Source organism: Sciurus carolinensis, chromosome 17 (genome assembly GCF_902686445.1).
Source record: "Sciurus carolinensis chromosome 17, mSciCar1.2, whole genome shotgun sequence".
NCBI classification, from domain to species: domain Eukaryota; kingdom Metazoa; phylum Chordata; class Mammalia; order Rodentia; family Sciuridae; genus Sciurus; species Sciurus carolinensis.
The window spans coordinates 23,137,229-23,157,629 of record NC_062229.1 but is presented as its reverse complement, the minus strand read 5'-3'; the positions used below and the strand labels follow the sequence as shown (position 1 = coordinate 23,157,629).

General features: G+C 39.3%; 1 protein-coding gene and 1 pseudogene across 1 annotated transcript; one reads left to right on the top strand and one right to left on the bottom strand.

Annotated features, from left to right (window-relative positions):
• Positions 1 to 1,855: 1,855 nt before the first annotated feature.
• Positions 1,856 to 2,749, bottom strand: LOC124968233 (vomeronasal type-1 receptor 3-like). Its single transcript, XM_047530529.1, has one exon. It carries the CDS (start codon positions 2,747 to 2,749, stop codon positions 1,856 to 1,858), a length of 894 nt encoding a protein of 297 aa, XP_047386485.1.
• A 14,211-nt stretch (positions 2,750 to 16,960) lies between these two features.
• Positions 16,961 to 17,892, top strand: LOC124968232 (vomeronasal type-1 receptor 3-like; annotated as a pseudogene).
• The last annotated feature ends 2,509 nt before the right edge of the window (positions 17,893 to 20,401 follow it).

The window sequence follows — 20,401 nt, the reverse complement described above, 5'->3', positions numbered from 1 at the left end:
AGGGATAACTTTCTGTCTTAATATAATAATGGATATTATTAAAATACAACAGAATTTACAAATTATATGGAGACGGATTTCTTTCACTTCAAGAACACTGCAGAAAGAGGTTTTTGATTAAGAAGTTCCCTTTGGAAAACTTTGGGGAATCACTACCCTCATCAGTCTCTCAGTAACTGACGCTCCTCAGTTAAGGACACCTCAAGGAGTTTCTTTCTTGCACAAGTAAGCCATTGTCCCCAGAGTTAATTTTTTTTTTTTTTTTTAACCAGGGATCGAACCCAGAGTGTCCTAACCACCTAGCCACATCCCCAGTCCTTTTTATTTTATTTATTTATTTATTTATTTTTTTGCGGTGCTGGGGATCGAACCCAGGGCCTTGTGCTTGCGAGGCGAGCACTCTACCAACTGAGCTATCTCCCCAGGCCCCCTTTTTATTTTTTTGAGACAGGGTCTCACTAAGTTGCCTAGGGCCCTCGCTAAATTGCTGAGGCCGGCTTTGAACTCACAATCTCTTGCCTCAGCCTCCTGAGCTTTGGGGATTTCAGGAGTGTGCCACCACACCCAGCTGCTTCCTTCTTTTTAGTAGACTTTTTGGAGTAATCACAAAACAGAATATTCTAATTTCTAAGGGTTCCAATAATAAGTTGATTTCTTTCATGTCTCATTTTTGTCAGCTGTGCATTGAACTCTGTTTGACAGCTCTTAACATGATTTTGTGTTCACTGTATTCCACCCAGATCACTGTATCCATTTTTACATGAAAACACTTGAAATACCCTACAACCTTCCCACGAAAATTCACATATTTTAAATGATTTTCTTCTTAGGATTTAAAGTAAATGATGTTATAGTTTAGATCTGGAATGTCCCCCAAAGGCTCATGTGTGAAAGGCTTGATCCCCAAGGCAGCAATGTTTAGAGGTGGTGCATTGGGGAAGTGATTGACTCATGGGGGCACCAACCTCATTGGTGGATTGATCCATTGATGAATTCACATCTGAATGAGCTACTGGGAGGTGGTGAAAACTAGGAAGTAAAACCTAGTTGGAGGGAGTGAGTCCTTGGGTACACATCCTTAGGGACTCTCTGTTCTTCCCGGTCCCTTCTTTTTTCTCTGCTTCCCGGCTGTCCTGAGCTGAGCAGCTTTCCCCTGCCATGCCCTTCCACCACAATATTCTGCCTCATGTCAGGCCTGAAGCAACGGAGCCAGCTGACCATATACTGAAATCATAAGCCAAAATAAGTCTTTCCTCCTCTAAGCTGAACTTACCAGGTATTTGTCACAACAAAAGTCTAACACAAATGACCAAACTGGTTCTTTTCATATTTTGCAATGTCTCATACATTAGTTCTCTAGCTGTGTCCAAGGTCATTTGCTAGAGAGTCACTGTTTTCACTTTCCAATTGGCAGTTATTTAGGTTTTTCCATTTTATTAAAGAATTCTTATACTTTTGTGCTAAGGGCATTTTTAATTCATTGGCTTAAAGTTACATACTCGTATAAGCTTTGCATTATTTTCAAATTATTAGAGGCCTTGTTCTTTTCTAAACAAATTCCCAGCATCAAAACTTCTCCATTGCAGCACTTAATAAAGTGAAAACCCTAAAAGCACTTTGCAGAACCCTTAATCTGTTAACTGTGGTTCCCAATGCATGGTAAATCCTATGAGGGCAGAGATTTGATCTGTTGGTCACTCTGTTTCATTACTTCTCCTTATTGTGCTAAACCTTTACAAGGAAAGAATAACAGACTGCAAAAAAGACACAAACCACAAAAAGTGGAGCTTAAAAAAAAAAAAAAAAAAAAAAAGTGGAGCTAACTGACCAGCTTAGGGAAACGTTTGCCGTTTCCCTAACTCAGCCTGGATATCCTGGACTCATGGCTCATGAGAACAAAGGGACTGACTGCAGGAAAACAAGCACCAAATAGTGTAGAGATGATAGGCAGCCACCAACTGGGATTATGAAAAATACTTGTAAATGATGCAAAGATAGAGGAGAAGGTATAAAACGATGCGAAGATGCCCACCAGAATGAGAATTTTTTGGGTGACTCTGGACTCTGGGGAGGATCTGGGGGAGAGGTTGGTCCTATGAATATGTTGGACCTGCTTCTTGTGCCTGTACAGGGTGGAAACCATGAAGGCACTGGCCCAGATCATCAGTCCCACACACAAAACATCATAAGATAATATCAGTGCTGTGTACAGTGATCTTCTTGTAATGTTGCTAACTACTGCAGAACAATATTGTAAATCCTTTTTCTTAGTGTTATTTTTGCTGTTCCACTTGCCAGTCACATGAATAGGAGCTATACTGTTCACCAGCATATTTAGGATCCAGCACAAACTGTTGGAGGGCCCAATGTATCTGGCAGCTTTCAGTTTCAACTTTGGCCACTTGAAGGTCATGGGGCTGATTGTGATGGCTTGAAAGACATTCAAGAGGCAAATGCTGCCAATACACACACCTCTGCCAACTCTGTGAACATAGAACACAACTTTGCATCCAATATCGCTGAGGAAATGTTTCAACCCAAAAGCAGCCATTGTCTGCGGGACTCCTTTAGAGAGCAGGACTAAGGAGTTGGCCACAGTCAGGTGCTTGAGAATCAAATCTGTGGGCCTTAATTTGCATCCGGTGTAGTAAAGTAAACTATAATGGCAGAGGAGAAAAACATTCCCCAGGAATCCTACTACGGTCTGCGTGAAGAAGATCAGTCCTATCACCAAGTAACTGGAGGCCATGTGTAGTTTTCCAGTGACTGATATTCCCACTTACAGCGAGATGGTCCTGTATGGAAATGTGGAGTCTGTTTTACTGCAGCAGCTGAAATCTACTATTGTCCAATTATCATTGTTTCAAACCCATAAATTTCCTTTCACGGTACTGGGAATTTAACTTAGGGGTGTTCTATTACTGAGTTCCACTCTCCAGTCTTTGTTATTTATTTTTATTGACACAGGGTCTTACTAAGTTGTCCAGGCTGGCCTCGAACATGTGATCCTCCTGCCTCAGCTTTCTGAGTAACTGGGACCACAGGCATGTGCTTTCTGTACCCAGCGGCCCATAACTTTCTTTCTTTTTTTTTTTTTTTTTTGACCTTAGTAGTTTTTATTTAAAATTGCTTAATGTTTTGCAATAATATAAATGACAGACATTTACAGATTATCATGATCATAAAATTTATATTTAATTTCAGTTTCTTTTCTTTTAGTTGTTGATGGACCTTTTTAAAATTTATTTGTATGCAGTTCTGAGAATCAAACCCAGTGCCTCACACATGCTAGGCAAGCGCTCTACCACTGAGCTACAACCCCAGCCCCATAATTTTCTTATTAAAACACATTTTTTTTCTGAGTGTTTCTCTATAAAAAGGGAAACATATATATCCCCACTATTAGTATATTATATAAGCATCTTGCATGTATCTTTAATAACAATTCTAGGGCTGGGGTTGTAGCTCAGTAGTAGAGCACTTACCTAGCATGTGTGAAGCCCTGGGTTAGATTCTTAGCATGGCATATAAATAAAGATCCATCAACATTTAAAAAAATTTAAAAAAATAACGATTCTATGACTTTTATATTTCCATTTTATAGGTGAGGAGATCTTAGGCACAGGAAAACTGAATGACATTCCTAAAGTTTCTTCCTTATAAGAGGCAGAGCCAGGGATTGGCCATATACTTAACCACTGTGTGTCTAAACCTCTGATATAGTTATACTTTTAAAATATTTCACACAACGAAATGAAAATATTTCACACAACGTTTCTCATGCTTTTGTCCATTATGCCAATTTTTACAAGAATGCTTATAGCTTATGTACAAAAATTGTGATTGTGGCAATTTTTTATTTAAATCAAATTGCTTCTTAGGTAGGTAAATATTACCCTTAATGGTTGAGAGATCCAATTAGAATATGTGTCCTGATTATGGCTAATTCTAAAAGCGAGATCAAGTGAAATTTATTTATTTATTTTTGTAGTTGTAGATGGACAGAATATTTTTATTTTATTTATTTATATTTATGTGGTGCTGAGGATTGAACCCAGTGCTTCACACGTGCTAGGCAAGCGCTCTGCCACTGAGTTTCAGCCTCAGACCTCAAGTGAAATTTATTGAGTGTGCAAGTTATTCCAAGTTGGATTTTTTTTTTTTTTCAGTACTGGGGATTGAACCCAGGGCCTTGTGCTTGCAAGGCACGCACACTAAAAGAGATTCTTTTTCTTAATTGAGAAGTGTAGGGGATAGGAGATAGCTCAATGGTAGAGTGCTTTCCTGGGTTTGATCACCAGCACCTCAAAAGAAAAGTATCCAGTTTTGTGCTAAACAAAGGGATATGAAAGATGAGTAAAAGGTCATGTATTGCAGAGGAGGAACTATATTACCATTCATTAGAGAGAAAATGAGTATTTATTTGTCAGTTAAAAAATACCAAATTAGCCCAGCGTGGTGGTGCACGCCTGTTATCCCAGCGACTCAGGAGGCTCAGGAAAGTTCAAAACCAGTCTCAGCAAAAAAGAGACTCTAAGCAACTCAGTGAGGCCCTGTCTCTAAATATAATACAAAAAAGGGCTGGGGATGTGACTCGGAGGTCAAGTGCCCCTGAGTTCCATCCCCAGTATGTAAAAAAAAAAAAAAATTATTTCAAAATTAGTATTATTAATTATATTAAGACATAGGCACTTATGCAAAAAGAGAATAGGTGTTAAGGGGACTTATTCACTGAATATAATTTAAAAGTTCACAAATGAGTAATGAGTCTGGAAATGACACTCAAAAAAATTTTGAAGCCAGAGAAAATGTTACACAATAATGCAATACTGAAAAGTGCTGAAGATCATGAGTTTTCTCCCTTCATGTTAAAGTTCCTAAGATCATCAAGTTACCTTTACTTGAATCCTCCTTTCCTGTCTTCAAAAAGAAAAATAGTTTAAACATAATCCACAGGCACCAAATATTTTCTTAACAACACTAGCACTGCCTCTATTTAATATATTATGTGCCCAGAGTGATTAACACTGCATATTTATTATTTATTGGCGTAATAAGCTACTTCAAGCAACTACACTATATACATTTTCACAGGCATGAAAGTATTACAGAAGTAATTCTGCTAATCTGGGAAATGTTGCCTCTGATTTGCATAAGAAAGAACAGCTAAGAAATTAATTTCCAAGTTATTTTAGAGAACTTTAGTAAAACATATGGTTTCAAGCTTTAAAATCCAACAAGTAGCAGTTATTGCATTAAGTTAAATTAGGAGCAGTTAGGGACAAACTTGTGGTCTTGGGCCTCCATTTCTTCTCCAGAAGTTCAGCCTATGACTCGGTAATGATTTTCTCCCTCCTGTGTGGGTTTTGGCTCAGTTTCTAGCCTAAAAGAACCCCCTTTCCAAATATAGTAGTTACTCTACCTCCCGACACACTTTCTTCCTTGCAGATTCTGCCTTGCAAATGAATAAAATATATTCACCTGACTTTTAGTGTTGCCAGACAGGTGGGCGCAGGATAAGAGTCAGGGTGTTCAGTGAGTGTGCAGAGGGAGGCAGAGGTCTGGGATATGAGTGTGTGATCCTGTGACCTCACCTCCCCACAGATCCGCATTATCATTCCACGTGCACCAACACTGACAGTACACACCAGGGAAGTAAAGGGTATTTTGGGCCACTTAGTCCCAGTTACCAATTACCAGAAACAGTTGCCACATTCTCCTGAGCATCTCCAGAGAGATGAGAGCATTTGGGAGAAGCTCTTCTTGTCAGTGATCCCTGAGGGCAATTAGGGGCTCACACGGAGAGAGCAAGAAATACCACAGTCTGAGACTTGAGGGACTCACAGGAAATCAGATGTGTCATTTGCTGCTCCCCTGAGATGTCCTTTGCAAACTCTCATTCTCTTTAGTCCTCAAATTCCTGAGTTAAACTGTCATTTAATTATAAGTAGAGAAATGAGAACACACAAGAGTTTGAGAAGGATATGTCAAGTTACAGTGCAAAGAATTTGAAGTCAAATATTGATATTCAGTAAGTAGGGACAAAATATTGCAATTCAATGCACGCTAAAACACCACAAAAAACAAACAAACAAACAAATAAACAAAACCAGTATGCAAACATCAAAGTAGTATTTAAATGGAGTGCTGGGGATTGAACCCAGGGCCTTGCGCTTGCAAGGCAAGCACTCTACCAACTGTGCTATAATCCCAGCCCTAAAAAAAATTTTTTTTAGTTGTAGATGGACACAATACCTTATTTTGTTTATTAATTGTATGCGGTGCTGAGGATGGAACCCAGTGCCTAGGCAATTGCTCTACCACTGAGTCACAACTGCAGTCCCCAAAGTTATAGTTTTAAATATTAGAAACCATGGGTTAACACACCCAAAGATTATATTGTAAACAACCACCATTTATAGCAGGAATGGAAATGAGGTTTAGCATTAGGAAATCCAAAAATATTTACAATAGAATCAATGAGAATGCTATGTTCATATGTGCAAAAAAGACATTGGTAGAATTCAACAGAAATTCATATTTTAAAAAATCAGTAATACAACATTAGTGTAAAACATTTCCAGAACCCATGAAAATATATTCTTACCTTGTTTTTTTTTTTGGATTTTTTTTCCTTTTGTTTTTTTTTTTTTTTTAGACTTTTTTTTTTTTTTTTTTTTTTCAGGGCCGAGGACCGAACTCAGGGCCTTATGCGTGCAAGGCAAGCGCTCTGCCACTGAGCTAAATCCCCGACCCCGAAAATATATTCTTTACAACTAGAAATGTCATCACATATCTGGGAAGATTTAAAGGTATCAGAAAAAAATCTCTTAATTTTCAAGACCCCAGTATTACTACCATGTGCTTGTGTTCTAAAATTAGAAATTTTAGGACAGTAGAATGAATTGGACCATTATTACCCTATGTACATATATGACTACATGACCGGTGTGATTCTATGGCATGTACAAACAGAAGAATGAGAAATTATACTCCATTTATGTAGGATGTGTTAAAGTGCATTCTACTGTCATGTATAACTAATTAGAACAAATTTTTTTAAAAAAAGAAAAAAAATAGAAATTTTATTCCAGAAAAAAATAAACAAAACTATCCAAAAAAAAAAATGTTATGGGGAGCAACTTAAGAACAGAGAGATCATCACTGAGAAGTTCAAATTTGAGAGTCTTTATTAAGCCGGCCGGCTGTCTCACACAATGCCCTGAAAATGGCTATTGGGAGAACAGCCCCGACCACAGGGTTGCAGGGGTTCTTATACCAAAAATCACATCAATCATAAGTGTCTGTACCTATGATTCAAAATTACAAACTAACATCATGAGATCATCAGCAGAGGGGGAAGTGGGTCAAAACGACCTTACTTCAGTACAAATTAAAGAATGGTCACTAACTTCTAGACAATCACTGTTGACATGGTACACTGGTTAAGAAAAAGAGAACAATTTTTCATCATATAAGAATTGTCATTTTGCATTGTTAAACATGTCATGCTAAGTAACCGATGACGGGTACAGAGGCGGGGTGGTCCCATGGGAGAAGCATTTCCTACATAACATGGAGTCTCAGGGTAAAATGGGGTCTGTTTAGTCATTGCCCAGGTAGCCTGGCCTATAACATTTCCATGGAGTCAAATCTGTCAGCCCATCACAAAAAAGTCTGGAACAAAAGAGAGAATGGCTACCCTTAATGTATAATAAAGACTTGGAAATTCAAATAGTGGACCAATGAGAGAGAAATTTCAAAAACAATAAATCATATGTGGAAATGTGCTGTACAAGGAAAGAGTAGTGGTGAAAAAGAACAAGTGGACTCTGTTTCACTGGGGACTGAAACCTTCCAATGGGCTTGCTTCCTGCACGCCTGGTGTTTTCACACAGGAAAAGGGGACCTTTAACCTTTGAACTTTTGTTGTCTGATGTAAGAGATTTCTGCTGTCTCACTACATTATCAATGGGTTTCTGTTTGTTTCCATGTCTACAGCGTGTTCCCAGGTGAGCTGTGATGTTACTGCCATCAGCAAAAAGCTTGGTCACCCATGGTGACCTCCTTTCTCCATTTGAAGCTTAGGGATAGCCACATGTTTTTTCAGCAATTGTTAGGGTTTGGATATGAGTCGTCCCCCCAAAACTTCTGTTAATGCAGGAATATTCAGAAGTAAAATGATTGACTCATGAGAGCTGTAACCTAATCTGTCTGTCCTACTTTGAATGGAATGACTGGGTGGTACCTATAGGCAGGTCAGGTGTGGCTGGAGGAAGTGGTTCACTAGGGGGGTGCTCCAGAAGGGTGCACTTTCCCTGTGATCCCTTCCCCTTTCTCCCTTTGCTTCCTGACCCCACCATAAGCTGAGCTGCTCTCCTCTGCTGGGCCCTTCTCCCACGATGTGCTGCTTCCTCTTGAGCACAGAGTGAGACTTCTGAAACCATGAATGCCAAATAAACTTTCCCTCCTCTAAATGGTTCTTGTTGGATATTTTGGTCACAACAATGACAAGTTAACTAAACAGCAATTCTTTCATTTGTTCAGCTTATAATTTGCTGATTTTAGACCATCTGAGGGTCTTCTCTCCCTCTTCTATGTCTAGATGTGACAAGAGTCTCTGAATAGTCCTAGGAGGGACCAATGAAATAGAGATATTTGAGACAGGCTATTTCAAGGTGGGAAACTCTTAACCTACACCCCAACCAATATATGAAGAAGATGCCACACTTCTTTTGAAAAAGAAGAAAAAAATATATATCCAAACATGTCTATCCATGTGCATACGTACAGTGTAAGCATCCTCTGTTATGAGACACAGCAGCTTCTTCAGATGATGGGCTAGAATGGACACCAGTAGATGTTCCGGACTGAGTTGGACTCAAGTCTGGACTGATGCCTTGCATTTGTCAGAAATTTGCTTCCAAGGTCGTGATGAGGTAAGACTTTCTGATTAACCTCAAGAAACACACTCCCACAGTCATGAGAAAGGTAGGACTGAAGAAGACCAGACGTGGTAGCATCTTTGGCACCAGCTGTGAGATCTCGACTGGTGTGACAGTCACCCTGATCAAAGGACAGGCATTGCCTCACACAGTTGACAAGCTTTGCATTTCATAATATTTTGGGGGTGTCTATCTTTTTCTGACCCTCCAGGACATCTGGCTGTCAGAGGTGATTTGTTGTTCCAAGACTATGGCATTCATTACTGCCTTTTGATGGCGGCGGGAGAGATCCCTACAGTACCAGAAATGTCCACATCTGTTCAGAGAAATAACGTCCATGACTTCAGTGTGTTCCTAAGACAAATGAGCTTTGATTTAAGTATCATTTTGTCAACTCCCCTTCATCTCTAAAAATCCTCTTTTGTCCTGATTTCTGCAGGATGCGCCTATGCTTTGAGTAGCACTGACAAACCAGGATGCCATTGCTATTTCCGATTAAAATCTTATGTTCTACAGAATGTTCCCTCTGTTAACTTTTAGACTAAAAAAACTGGGTCAAAAGTGGGATCCCAAGTAGGAGCATCTTGGAAAATGCGCCTGAAACTGTGTACAGTCCCCCCTGAGGAGCCCTTGGTGCTCCGACTTCCAGGAAGTCCTTCACCCTTTCACCTCCATAAATTTTTCTCTTGGATTTTGAAATCCCTCTTTTTGGTTGAGTTCTCTGATTTTATTTGGGATGTCGTTTTACAAGTCCTTTAGAGAGGACAGAATATGGTATTTTTGTTGTTGTTGTTTCGGCTTTCTTCTATGTGCCTGTTTTTAAAGAAAAGAAATGAGATTCCCTAAATTCTAAGGTAGTCAAAGACAGTATCCCGTCAGGGACTCTAGTTGGCTATCGATTTAAACATCATGGAGCTGGAAGCAGTGATGCATGCCTCTAATCCCAGCAGCTCTGGAGGCTGAGGCAGGAGGATCAAGAGTTCAAAGCCAGCCTCAACAAAGTGAGGCACTAAGCAACTCAGCGAGAGCCTGTCTCTAAATAAAATACAAAATAGGGCTGGGGATGTGGTTCAGTGGTGTAGCGCCCCTGAGTTCAATCTCTGGTACCAAAAAATAAAAAAATAAAAAATAAAAAAAATAAATATCATGGTTCCTCTTAGTGAAAAGTTTAAACTAATGGACAGATTATACCAAGGGTAACATTGTTTCAATGGCCATCATGAGGAACTTTCAAACTCCTCAAACTTACCTTCCTTAGAAGTAAACCAGAAAACTGTGGCAACATTAATCTGAAACAGAACCCGTCCTTCAATTGGTACCTCAAAGTGTTAAATTGCATTCAAGATTCAAAATTTGGTCAGACAGGGTGGTGCAGGCCTGAAATCCAGCCTCTCGGGAGTTTGAGGCACAAAGATCACAAGTTGAAAGCCAGCCTCAGCAACTTAGTAAGGCCCTAAGCAACTCAGTGAGACCCAGTATGAAAATGAAATACAAAAAAGGGCTCGGGTTGTGACTCAGTGGTTAAATGCCCCTGGGTTCAATCTCCAATACCAAAAAAAAAAAAAAAAAAAAGATTCAAAATTTACCTCACTGTAGTTTATTGTCTAGAAGCTAACTTTGGAAAATAAGCAATTAAAAGAGTATAAGGGTTGGGGGTGTAGCTCAGTGGTACAGTATATTCTTTGCACGTGCTAAGTCATGAGTTCAATCCTCAGCTCTGCAAAAATAACGTAAAAGGATAAAAAGGCCAATGAGATCCAGATACCTTCTGCCCCACAGTCTTTGCCTCCTTGTCCTATCCTTCCCCCTCCTCCTCTTCCTGTTTCTCAGGCTGAACTACCTTTATTTCCAACTCTTCCCTTCTCACCACACTCAACTGGGTCCTATTAAAACCTGTGCCTTTAGGATAAAACCCACCTGTGCTCCTTGGACTAAGACTAAACTCTAGGCAATTGTCAAGAAATTTCCCAAAGTCCCTGAAGACCCCCTCAGGTTGCTGATGAATGCACCGGGACATTCCACCGACTGCCCAGTTTTTCTGATTGACACCTGTTGATTCTCACCCTTATCTTTGAAGGGCAGACTCAACACTGGAGTCTCAACCTAACTAGATTCACCTTGAGTTAGACTTAGAGAAACAGACAGCCAGTTCTGGGAACTAGCACAAAAATGGGTCAAAAATCCCCATAAACCTATCCTTGAGGTATTTCCTCTGGGCTTAGAGAAGAATAAAATTCAAGTTCGTACACAGGAACCTTAGGGAATCCATGCTTTCAAGACATTTTAAATAAAACTGTGGCCTACCTATGGATGTTGATTTTACTTAAGTAGTTTTTAATTCTGCTTGTGAATGTCCTAACCCAAGAGCTCCCCTAACCTGTTGAAAAAAACCACCTTGGAATGGGGAACTATGTCTACTCTCTGACTAATCATTTGGCTGGTACTCAAGAGGATACTAACACAAAGAAAACTGCCCCAATCATCAGCTACCACTGATGGAAGCCCACAAATGAAATCTTCCCTCCCTCTTTCATTATTGTAAAAAGCTTAGAAACTAGAAAGCAGATTGATACCAGATTTTAAAAAGGCCTAACAGTCCTCTTCAAAACCCATAAGAGGGTTGTAGGTGTGGCTTAGTGGTAGAGCGCTTGCCTAGCAAGGGTCTGGGCTCAATCCCCAGTACTGGATAAAAGAAAGGGAGTGGGAGAATAAAGAAAGAAAACGTGAGATAAATATTCCCAATGAGCAATAGTACTGAGCTACCATATAGAGTCCTGTATAAGGTGGGGTAACCAGAGAGTAAGGGGTAACAATGCCAATGTCTATAGATTATTGGTATTCATTTGGAATTGTTCATAATTTTGAAACATTATGGAAGTATAGAAGTTTCCTCAATTCCAATGAAGACAAAGAATGAGCCATATGGAAAGATGTATAGGATGCAGTAGTGCTACTTGTTGCCTGGCCATTATTAAGATTCAAGGCCTTTTAAAATTAGATTATAGGGAACAGAGGAAACCAGCTTGCTGATAATACTCCAGAAGTATTTCTCTAGAAAAAGTATTTCTCATCAAATCTCTGTCATGGTTCAACTGGTATTAGAAAAAATTTATGCAAACCTTGCAATTATTTTTACCTTACCTATAGTGCTTATGAATATAAGTGAACCCCTTTTGGAGTGCATAAACTCTCACCATGTGAAATAAGCTTGGGATGCCCGAGGCATTTGGCTCCCATTTATTTAAAATCTCCCATTAACAGGAGGTGATATAGTTTAACATTGTGAAATTACAATAACAACTGTAGATAAAAATTATACTCTGGTAGAATAAGATTGCCACAGTGTACTCCTAGGAGATGAAGATCTGAAACATCATAACCTTCGATGCAGGAATTTTGTCTTGTGGAATTTACACAAGGACTCGCTCCAACTTCACTGGAAAGCCCCATCCCAGAGCTTGCAAACCAACCTTCGTGCTGCCAGGCTTAAGGGAGCTGATTCCTGGATACACATATCTTATTTAATGAGGGCACCACCACCCACGTTACTGTTGATAAGTTAGAACAGCATCATCCGAAGTAGAGTATTTCCAAGCCTCTTATTTAACCCAAGCGTGGTGGCAAATGAGGGGACCTTGCTTGACAGATGGTGACAGGTTACACAGGAATTTCAGTGCTGATGGAAATAGCTGATACAACTGGAGGAGCCTCCGTTCTGTGAGGGTGGGAGCCTCTCTAAGAGGGCTGATGGCTGGGGTGGCACAGTTCCCAAAGATAACAGGCTTGGGGAAAAGGGGTCCTACTTTTCTGTTTCTATATTTGAAAGCAGGAGTTTATTGGGCCTGTACATAGTCCAGCTTGAATAAATGAAGTGTAAGTGTCTAACATTTTCCATTTTCTTTATTTCTTTGAAGAAGTAGAAGTCAGATTTAAAAATGGAGATGTATGAAGCCCATAGAAAAGTGGGAGACGAATTACGGAACAGTCATAAAATGAAACTTAAGGATACTGGGCAGATAGTGGACCTTAAGATGTTCTCTGGGAAACCAGAAAAAATCTGTCAAGAAAATCACAATGAGGTCTGGAGTTGTGGCTCAGTGGTAGAGCACTTGCCTAGCACATGTGAGGCACTGGGTTCCATCCCCAGCACCACATAAAACCAAATAAGCAAAATAAAGGTACATCTACAACTAAAAAACATATTTAAAAAATCACGGTGAAAGATTTTATTGGTGCAGTATAGTTGTATATAATGATGGGATTTGTGTTTACATATTCATATATGCAAACGATATGACAATGTAATTTGGCCAATATCACTTCCTGTATAGACCTCTTAAGATGTGTGTGGGTGCTGGGTGTGGTGGCACAGGCCTATAATCCCAGTGATTCCGGAGGCTGAGGAAGGAGGATCTCAAGTTTGAGGCCAGGCTCAACAATTTAGTGAGGCTCTAAATAATTTAGTGAGACTCTGTCTCAAAATAAAAAATAAAAGATCTGGGGATGTAACTCCGTGGTAAAGCAACCCTGTGTTAAATCCTCAGTACCAAAAAAAAAAAAAAAAAAAAATGTGCTTTGTGTTTGGAGCACATTTTATTAATTTCTTATTTCTTATTCAAGCACCTAATAACTAACTGTGACACTTCAATTATGACAACATTAATAAAAAGAAGGAAAAAAAATTTTTATACACATGTCATCTTTACTATTGCACATGACTCAAACCAGGCTCTGTTCTCATATTATCCTTATATACACTTCTTATAAACTATTGGAAATATCGACTGCTTTATAATTCTTGAATGTTTTAATTAGCTTTGGTTTATCAATTAGTTCACTAGTAGAATTTCCCACTGTACAATATAAATATAGTGATTTTTTTTTCATCAGAATGATGCTAGCTTTACTTTCCTTCTAATACCCCAGAATGGTTTCCTTTTTTTAAAATATTTTTTTATTTGTAGATGGGCACAATATCTTTATTTATTCATTGATTTTCATGCGGTGCTAAGGATCAAACTCAGTGTGAGGCTCAGTGCCTCACACATATGAGGCAATCACTCTACCACTGAGCTATGGCCCCAGCCCAAGAGTAGTTGTTTATAACTGAATTAAATAGAGACCAAAGGGTACCAGCCCCAAAATATACCACTATTGGGCCAAGAGTAGAATCTAGTGATTTTTTTGTGTGTGGGTAAGAGACAGTTTAATACATGTTCTTCTTCTTCTGTCCATGACATTTAGTTCAGGTTTTATGACCCCGTGGAGGTAAATGTCTATAAAATATGTCATCCTAGAATAAAAGTCGGTTACATTTGCATGCTAGTTTTCACAGAATTGAACAAATCCATTCCTAATTATTTTGCACATCAGTATTTGACTTCCAAGTTTTCCTTGCATTCTGACTTTCAACACATTCATCCCCAGTTCTTTGTGTAACGCCGTTTCTCTGTTCATAATTAGATGATTGTCTGTTCCAGGAACATGCAGATGAACATAGATTGAGTTTCAGCAGAAGAGCATCTCGGGAAAGCACAAAATCCACCTGGACACAGATGCTGGGTCCCTCAGGCCTCAGACATTAGCATGGCCCGCTCCCTCCCTGAGAGTTTCTATGTGCCCTGGGGATGTTTGATTAGAAGGGCCATCCTCAGATTCTCAGATGTCTGGAGAATCTCACTAGAAAGTTATAATTGTTTTTAGTAATTGGTAACTGGGACAAAGTTTCTTGGAATTAACTTGAGCTCCCAGTGTCTGCTGTCAGTTTTGGTACAGGTGTAATGATAATTGCAATCCTGTTGGGGGGTGAGGTCACAGGATCACAAACCCATATCCCACACCTGCCTGTCTCCCTCTACACACTCCTGCCGTCCTGATCAATGCCGGGAGCTCACCAGCCTGGCAGCAGGAAAGAGTCAGGTGAATCTTTTGTGTTTTGGTCTGGGAAGCATGGTCTACAAGGGAAGGAAGTGCATCAGAAGACACAGTAAGAGTTGTTGTTTGAAAACAGGATTCTTCTAAGCTATAAACTGAGCACTGTCAAAGTTATGGAGAAAAGGGAGAATAATTACTTATCCTTGGTTGAACCCGTGAAAAAGGAACAGTGGACCAAAATAATACAATTATCCTAAGTGATCTTAATAAATTTTATTCAGTTCTTATTCCTCAGCACTGGATTTTGATTTATGAAGCCAAAGAATGTGGTCTTTTGAGATTTTCTAATATAATTCAGAATTTCATCTGCTAGATGTTCTATCTTCTCTACAGGAGTCAAGAACATTTTCAGGATTGATTTAAGTTTTTCTCCAGTTCCTTCATGCCTTTGATAATGTGTAAGATGCAGCTGATTGATTTCCTTCTGTTTAGAAACAGGTAACAAGGGCTTTTCACCTCATTCATATTCTATACTTCATAGAAACAGTGATTATGCAGCAACAGAAAATATCTAACATCTGCAGATTATGTTTAGACTTTGTTCATTATTGAAGTCAGGGAAGAAGCATTTCAGGAAAGTTAACTTGCTGATTTAGTTTTGTTTTTTTTTTTTCCTGAGAAAAACTATGGACTTAAACAGTTTTAAAAATTTCATTATTTTATGACATTTTCTATGGTTTCACAAAATGTTCTGATACCAATTACAGACTCAATATTCATCTTAGTGTTATTTAAATTGATTCAGGAAACAATTTCCCCATACCAATATCCCTTCTGCATAATGTAGTTGTGTTTTAGAATGTTTAATTATTGTGAAATTGAATTAATTTTCTTTAATATTTTCCATTCATAAGCAAATATTGCCAGGCATGGTGGTGCATGCCTGTAATCCCCAGCAGCTCAGGAAGGCTGAGGCAGGAGGATCACAAGTTCAAGGCCAACCTCAGCAAAAGCAAGGCCCTAAGTAATTCAGTGAGATCCTGTCTCTAAATAAAATACAAAATAGGGCTGGGGATGTGACTCAGTGGGTGAGTGCCCTGAGTTCAATCCTCAGTACCAAAACAAACAAACAAAAAAACCCCAAAAAACCCCCCAAAACAAATATTAACTTTCTCTATAATTAATGGTAATTTACTTTCCCTTCTATAAGCATTTATTATCCTATTCATGTTTCACATACCTTTGCTGAGCATATGTGGGTAAAGATTATCTTTAATTCCAACATGGAATAAGTTGTACATTCAGTTAATCCCATTTCATCTGATATAAGCATTTCTTTAGGGTTTTACTAAATTCACGGACTCTGTGTCCTCTTTTGAATTATTTTAGGTGATATTTGCCTATAAATGAAGCCTTTAGATTTAAGTGGAAAATTGTCAAACACAAATTTTTTAAAAAGTACAACCATTATTCAAAATATTGACAAGGTACACAAAATCATAGAATGTATGAAGACTTTTAGGAGAACATAAATAATTATGTCTGAAATTGAGACACACTGGGTTAAGTATATTGTCACCTCCTGATTTTGACTCAATAAGGTGGGGGCTTTGGACATGTTATTCAACTTTTCTGTGCCTAAGATCTCCTCACTTATTAATTGAGGATAATAAAGTGTTTACTTCATAAAATTGTTATAAAAGTTATATGTAAAATATTAAGAATACTATATATTTATTGCATAAAATGATATAGTACTTTTTTTTGGGGTGGAGTACTGGGGATTGAACTCAGGGGCACTTGACCACTGAGCCACATCCCCAGCCCTATTTTGTATTTTATTTAGAGACAGGGTCTCACTGAGTTTCTTAGGGCCTCGCTAAATTTCTGAGGCTGGCTTTGAACTCGTGATTCTCCTGCCTCAGCCTCCCGAGCCACTGGGATTTATAATAGTATTCTTTATGTTTTTCTTCTAATAGCAAATCACTTAGAGAAAGGAATATGATATTTACTAAGAAATTATTGATTGGAAACAAAGGTAAGGGGACAGTAGCAGATTTGGGTTGCCTGTGTTACACAGATCTCAAGTTGCCATGCAGGATTCTCCCAGTGAAGGGAATCATCAGTTCCTGGAAACTAACATGGCCTCCTGTGATTTGGTGATAGGAGTGGTCTCCTTACCGCAGACCATAGTTGGATTCCTGAGGAATTTCTTTCTTCTCTGCCATGATTTCCTTTATTTCACCAGATGTCCCTTAAAGCCCGTGGATTTGATTCTCAAGCACTTGACCATGGCCTACTTCTGGGTCATGTTCTGTAATGGACTTCCACAGACAATGGCTGCTTTGAGGGCCACACCTTTCCTCAGTGATACTGGATGCAAAGTTGTTTTCTATGTTCACAGAGTTGGCAGGGGTGTGGGCACTGGCATCACCTGCCTCTTGAGTATCTTCCAGGTCATCACAATTAGCCCCAGGAACTTCAGATGGGCAGAGCTGAAACTGCAAGCTTCCAAATACATGGGGCCCTCCAACATCCTGTGCTGGATCCTGACCATGCAGTTGAATGTCAATGTCCCTATGTATATTGGCAAGTGGAACAACAAAAACAACACAAATAAAGTAGATTATGGATACTGTTCTGCGGTAATTGAGAACAGAGTCGGGGTGCGCTCTTTTTAGCCCTACTTTCCTTCTGTGATGTTTTGTGTTTGGGACTTATGGTCTGGACCAGCGGCTTCATAGTTTTCATCCTGGACAGGCACAAGCGGCGGGTCCAGCACATCCACAGCGCCAACCTCTCCCCGAGATCCTCCCCTGAGGCTAGAATCACTCAGAGCATCTTGTCCTAGTGGGCACCTTCGTATTGTTTTACACCCTCTCTTCCATTTTTTCACTCTTTTTGGCTTGTTTAAAAGATCCGGGTTGGTGGCTGGTGAACACCTCTGTGTTGATCACTGCCTGCTTTCTGACAGTCAGCCCCTTTGTTCTCAGCAAGCCGTGACCCTAGGATACCCAGACTCATCTTTGCCTGCTGTGGAGGGACTATGCAATCCCCTAAATGGTTCAAATAGCTCTACATTTTACATGCTTTTTATTCTTTCTTTCCTTCCTTCTTTCTGTCTCCTTCCTTCCTTCTTCTTTCCTTCCTTCCTTCCTTCCCTCCTTCCTTCCTTCCTTCTTTCTCTCTCTCTCTCCTTCCTCCCTCCCTCTCTCCCTTTCTTCCTCCTTCCTTCTCTCCTTCCTTCCTCCCTCCCTCCCTCCCTTTCTCTTTCTCTTTCTTTCTCCCCTTCCTTCCTTCCTCCCTCCCTCTCTTTCTTTCTCTTTCTCTCCTTCCTTCCTCCCTCCCTCCCTCCCTTTCTCTTTCTCTTTCTTTCTCCCCTTCCTTCCTTCCTCCCTCCCTCTCTTTCTTTCTCTTTCTCTCCTTCCTTCCTCCCTCCCTCCCTCCCTTTCTCTTTCTCTTTCTTTCTCCCCTTCCTTCCTTCCTCCCTCCCTCTCTTTCTTTCTCTTTCTCTCCTTCCTTCCTTCCTCCCTCCCTCCCTTTCTCTTTCTCTTTCTTTCTCCCCTTCCCTTCCTTCCTCCCTCCCTCTCTTTCTCTTTCTCTCCTTCCTCCCTCCCTCCCTCTCTTTCTCTCTCTTTCTTTCTTTCTCTCCTTCCTTCCTTCCTTCCTTTCTCTCTCTCTCTCTCTCTCTCTCTCTCTCTCTCTCTCTCTCTCTCTCTTCATACCAGGGTTTGAGCCCAGGGTGCTTAACCACTGAGTCATGTCCCCAGCCCTTTTATATATTTTATTACAGATGGGGTCTCACTAGGTTGCTTAGGGCCTCACAAAGTAGCTAAGGCTGGTTTTGACCTCTCGATCCTCCTGCCACCACGCCCGGCTTATCTTTTCTTTTTCAATGGCACCATCCTTTTCTTCTTTCCTTCAGAGGTCTAAGCACAAGAAGGGCCAGCCATATAATGGAGAGAATGTACCCAGCAAACTGAATCTGCTGTCACGAGATGTGTCATAGAGTAGGACACGTTTCCAGACTAGATAGTTTGCAGAACGTTTTCCTCATTTCCCTGATGTCCAACATTCCAACTGAGAAATTTTGCGGTTAACATTTAAGGTCTCTCATGGGACCTTTAATCATCTGGAGACAATGCAAAGCTTATGAGTGTTGAACTTGAAACCAATTAATGAAAATTGTCCTGGAATTAACTGGGCACAGAAATGTAAGAAGAGTTCAATGAAATGTAAAAGTCAAACAGAGGATCAGTTAAGAAAATGAGAAGAGAGTCTTATGCCTGGGATGGAACCGAGGGGACACTGCAGGATACCAAAGACCAGGTTTTGCTCTTCTATCTGAAATGCTAAGAAGAGGGTTTGTCATTTGAAACATGATATTTTAGAATATAGAAGAGTGGCTTATTTGAAATATTTCCCAGTAACGATGGACAGAATGACCTGGGTGGGGCCAAGAGAGCACTTTAAACACATAATAGGTTTTATTTATTTATTTATTTATTTATTTAATTTTTTTTGGGGGTGCTGGGGATCGAACCCAGGGCCTTGTGGTTACAAGGCAAGCACTCTACCGACTGAGCTGTCTCCCCAGCCCCCATAATAGGTTTTAATTAGAATTCAACTTGTAACTTATAAATACCAGAGCAATAAGTTGAATCACTGGGTTTCTAGAAGCATTTAAAAGTGGAATTTTCTGTGTTAAGTAATGATCTCAGTTACGCTTTTAAACAAAGCATCGGGGTGGACCACATTTTCTGAACTTGGGAAATGAATCTCTAGTGGAGCCATTCACTGCATGGAGGGGCTGTAACCATGGGATTGAGGTAATGGCTGCTTTGAAGTTTCCAAAGAAGAATATTTGACAGAATCATTAAATAGACTAGGCTATTTCTTGATCATAGTGAAAAATTTCAACAGGCTTTTTGTGACTGTTGTGAGGTGAAGCACATGAAGAATTTTGAAGACTCAAACATTTGAACAATGCAATAAACAAGTTTGGCATAATGGACGTATATTAAACCTGGGTATTATATCTTATTTTTTCAGTACATCTGGAACACCAAAAAGTAGTTTTAATCAGAGATTAACTTTGCTGCCCATTATATAATAATATTTTTTGAACAGTTCATGAAGGAATTTTAATATACCTCAAAAAATTTAAAAATGAGCAATATTTTTATAATTATAATTTCATAGTGTAGAAAAATGAAAATGCTCTATATAAACATTTAAGTGTTGTAATGGGGAAATACACTAACTGTAAATTTCTGCTTGACTTGCCCTTGAGTAGAAGATTCGTGATAATTATGATGATAATTATGATAATATATGTGCTAGATTTCAAACTTGGAAATATATTTTTAAAAATAAAAATAGGCTAAATGCAAGTAACTTTATCATAATAAATATAATACAAATTATAACAAGTATTTCATGGAATAAAATGAAAAAAATTTAAAACTTAGTGATAAAGTAGAGCTAATGAAATATTAAGAAAATGTGGAAAGATTGCACTTAAACAACATGAAGAATAAACAATACTTAAAACTATTCATATAAAATTGTTTATGTATCTA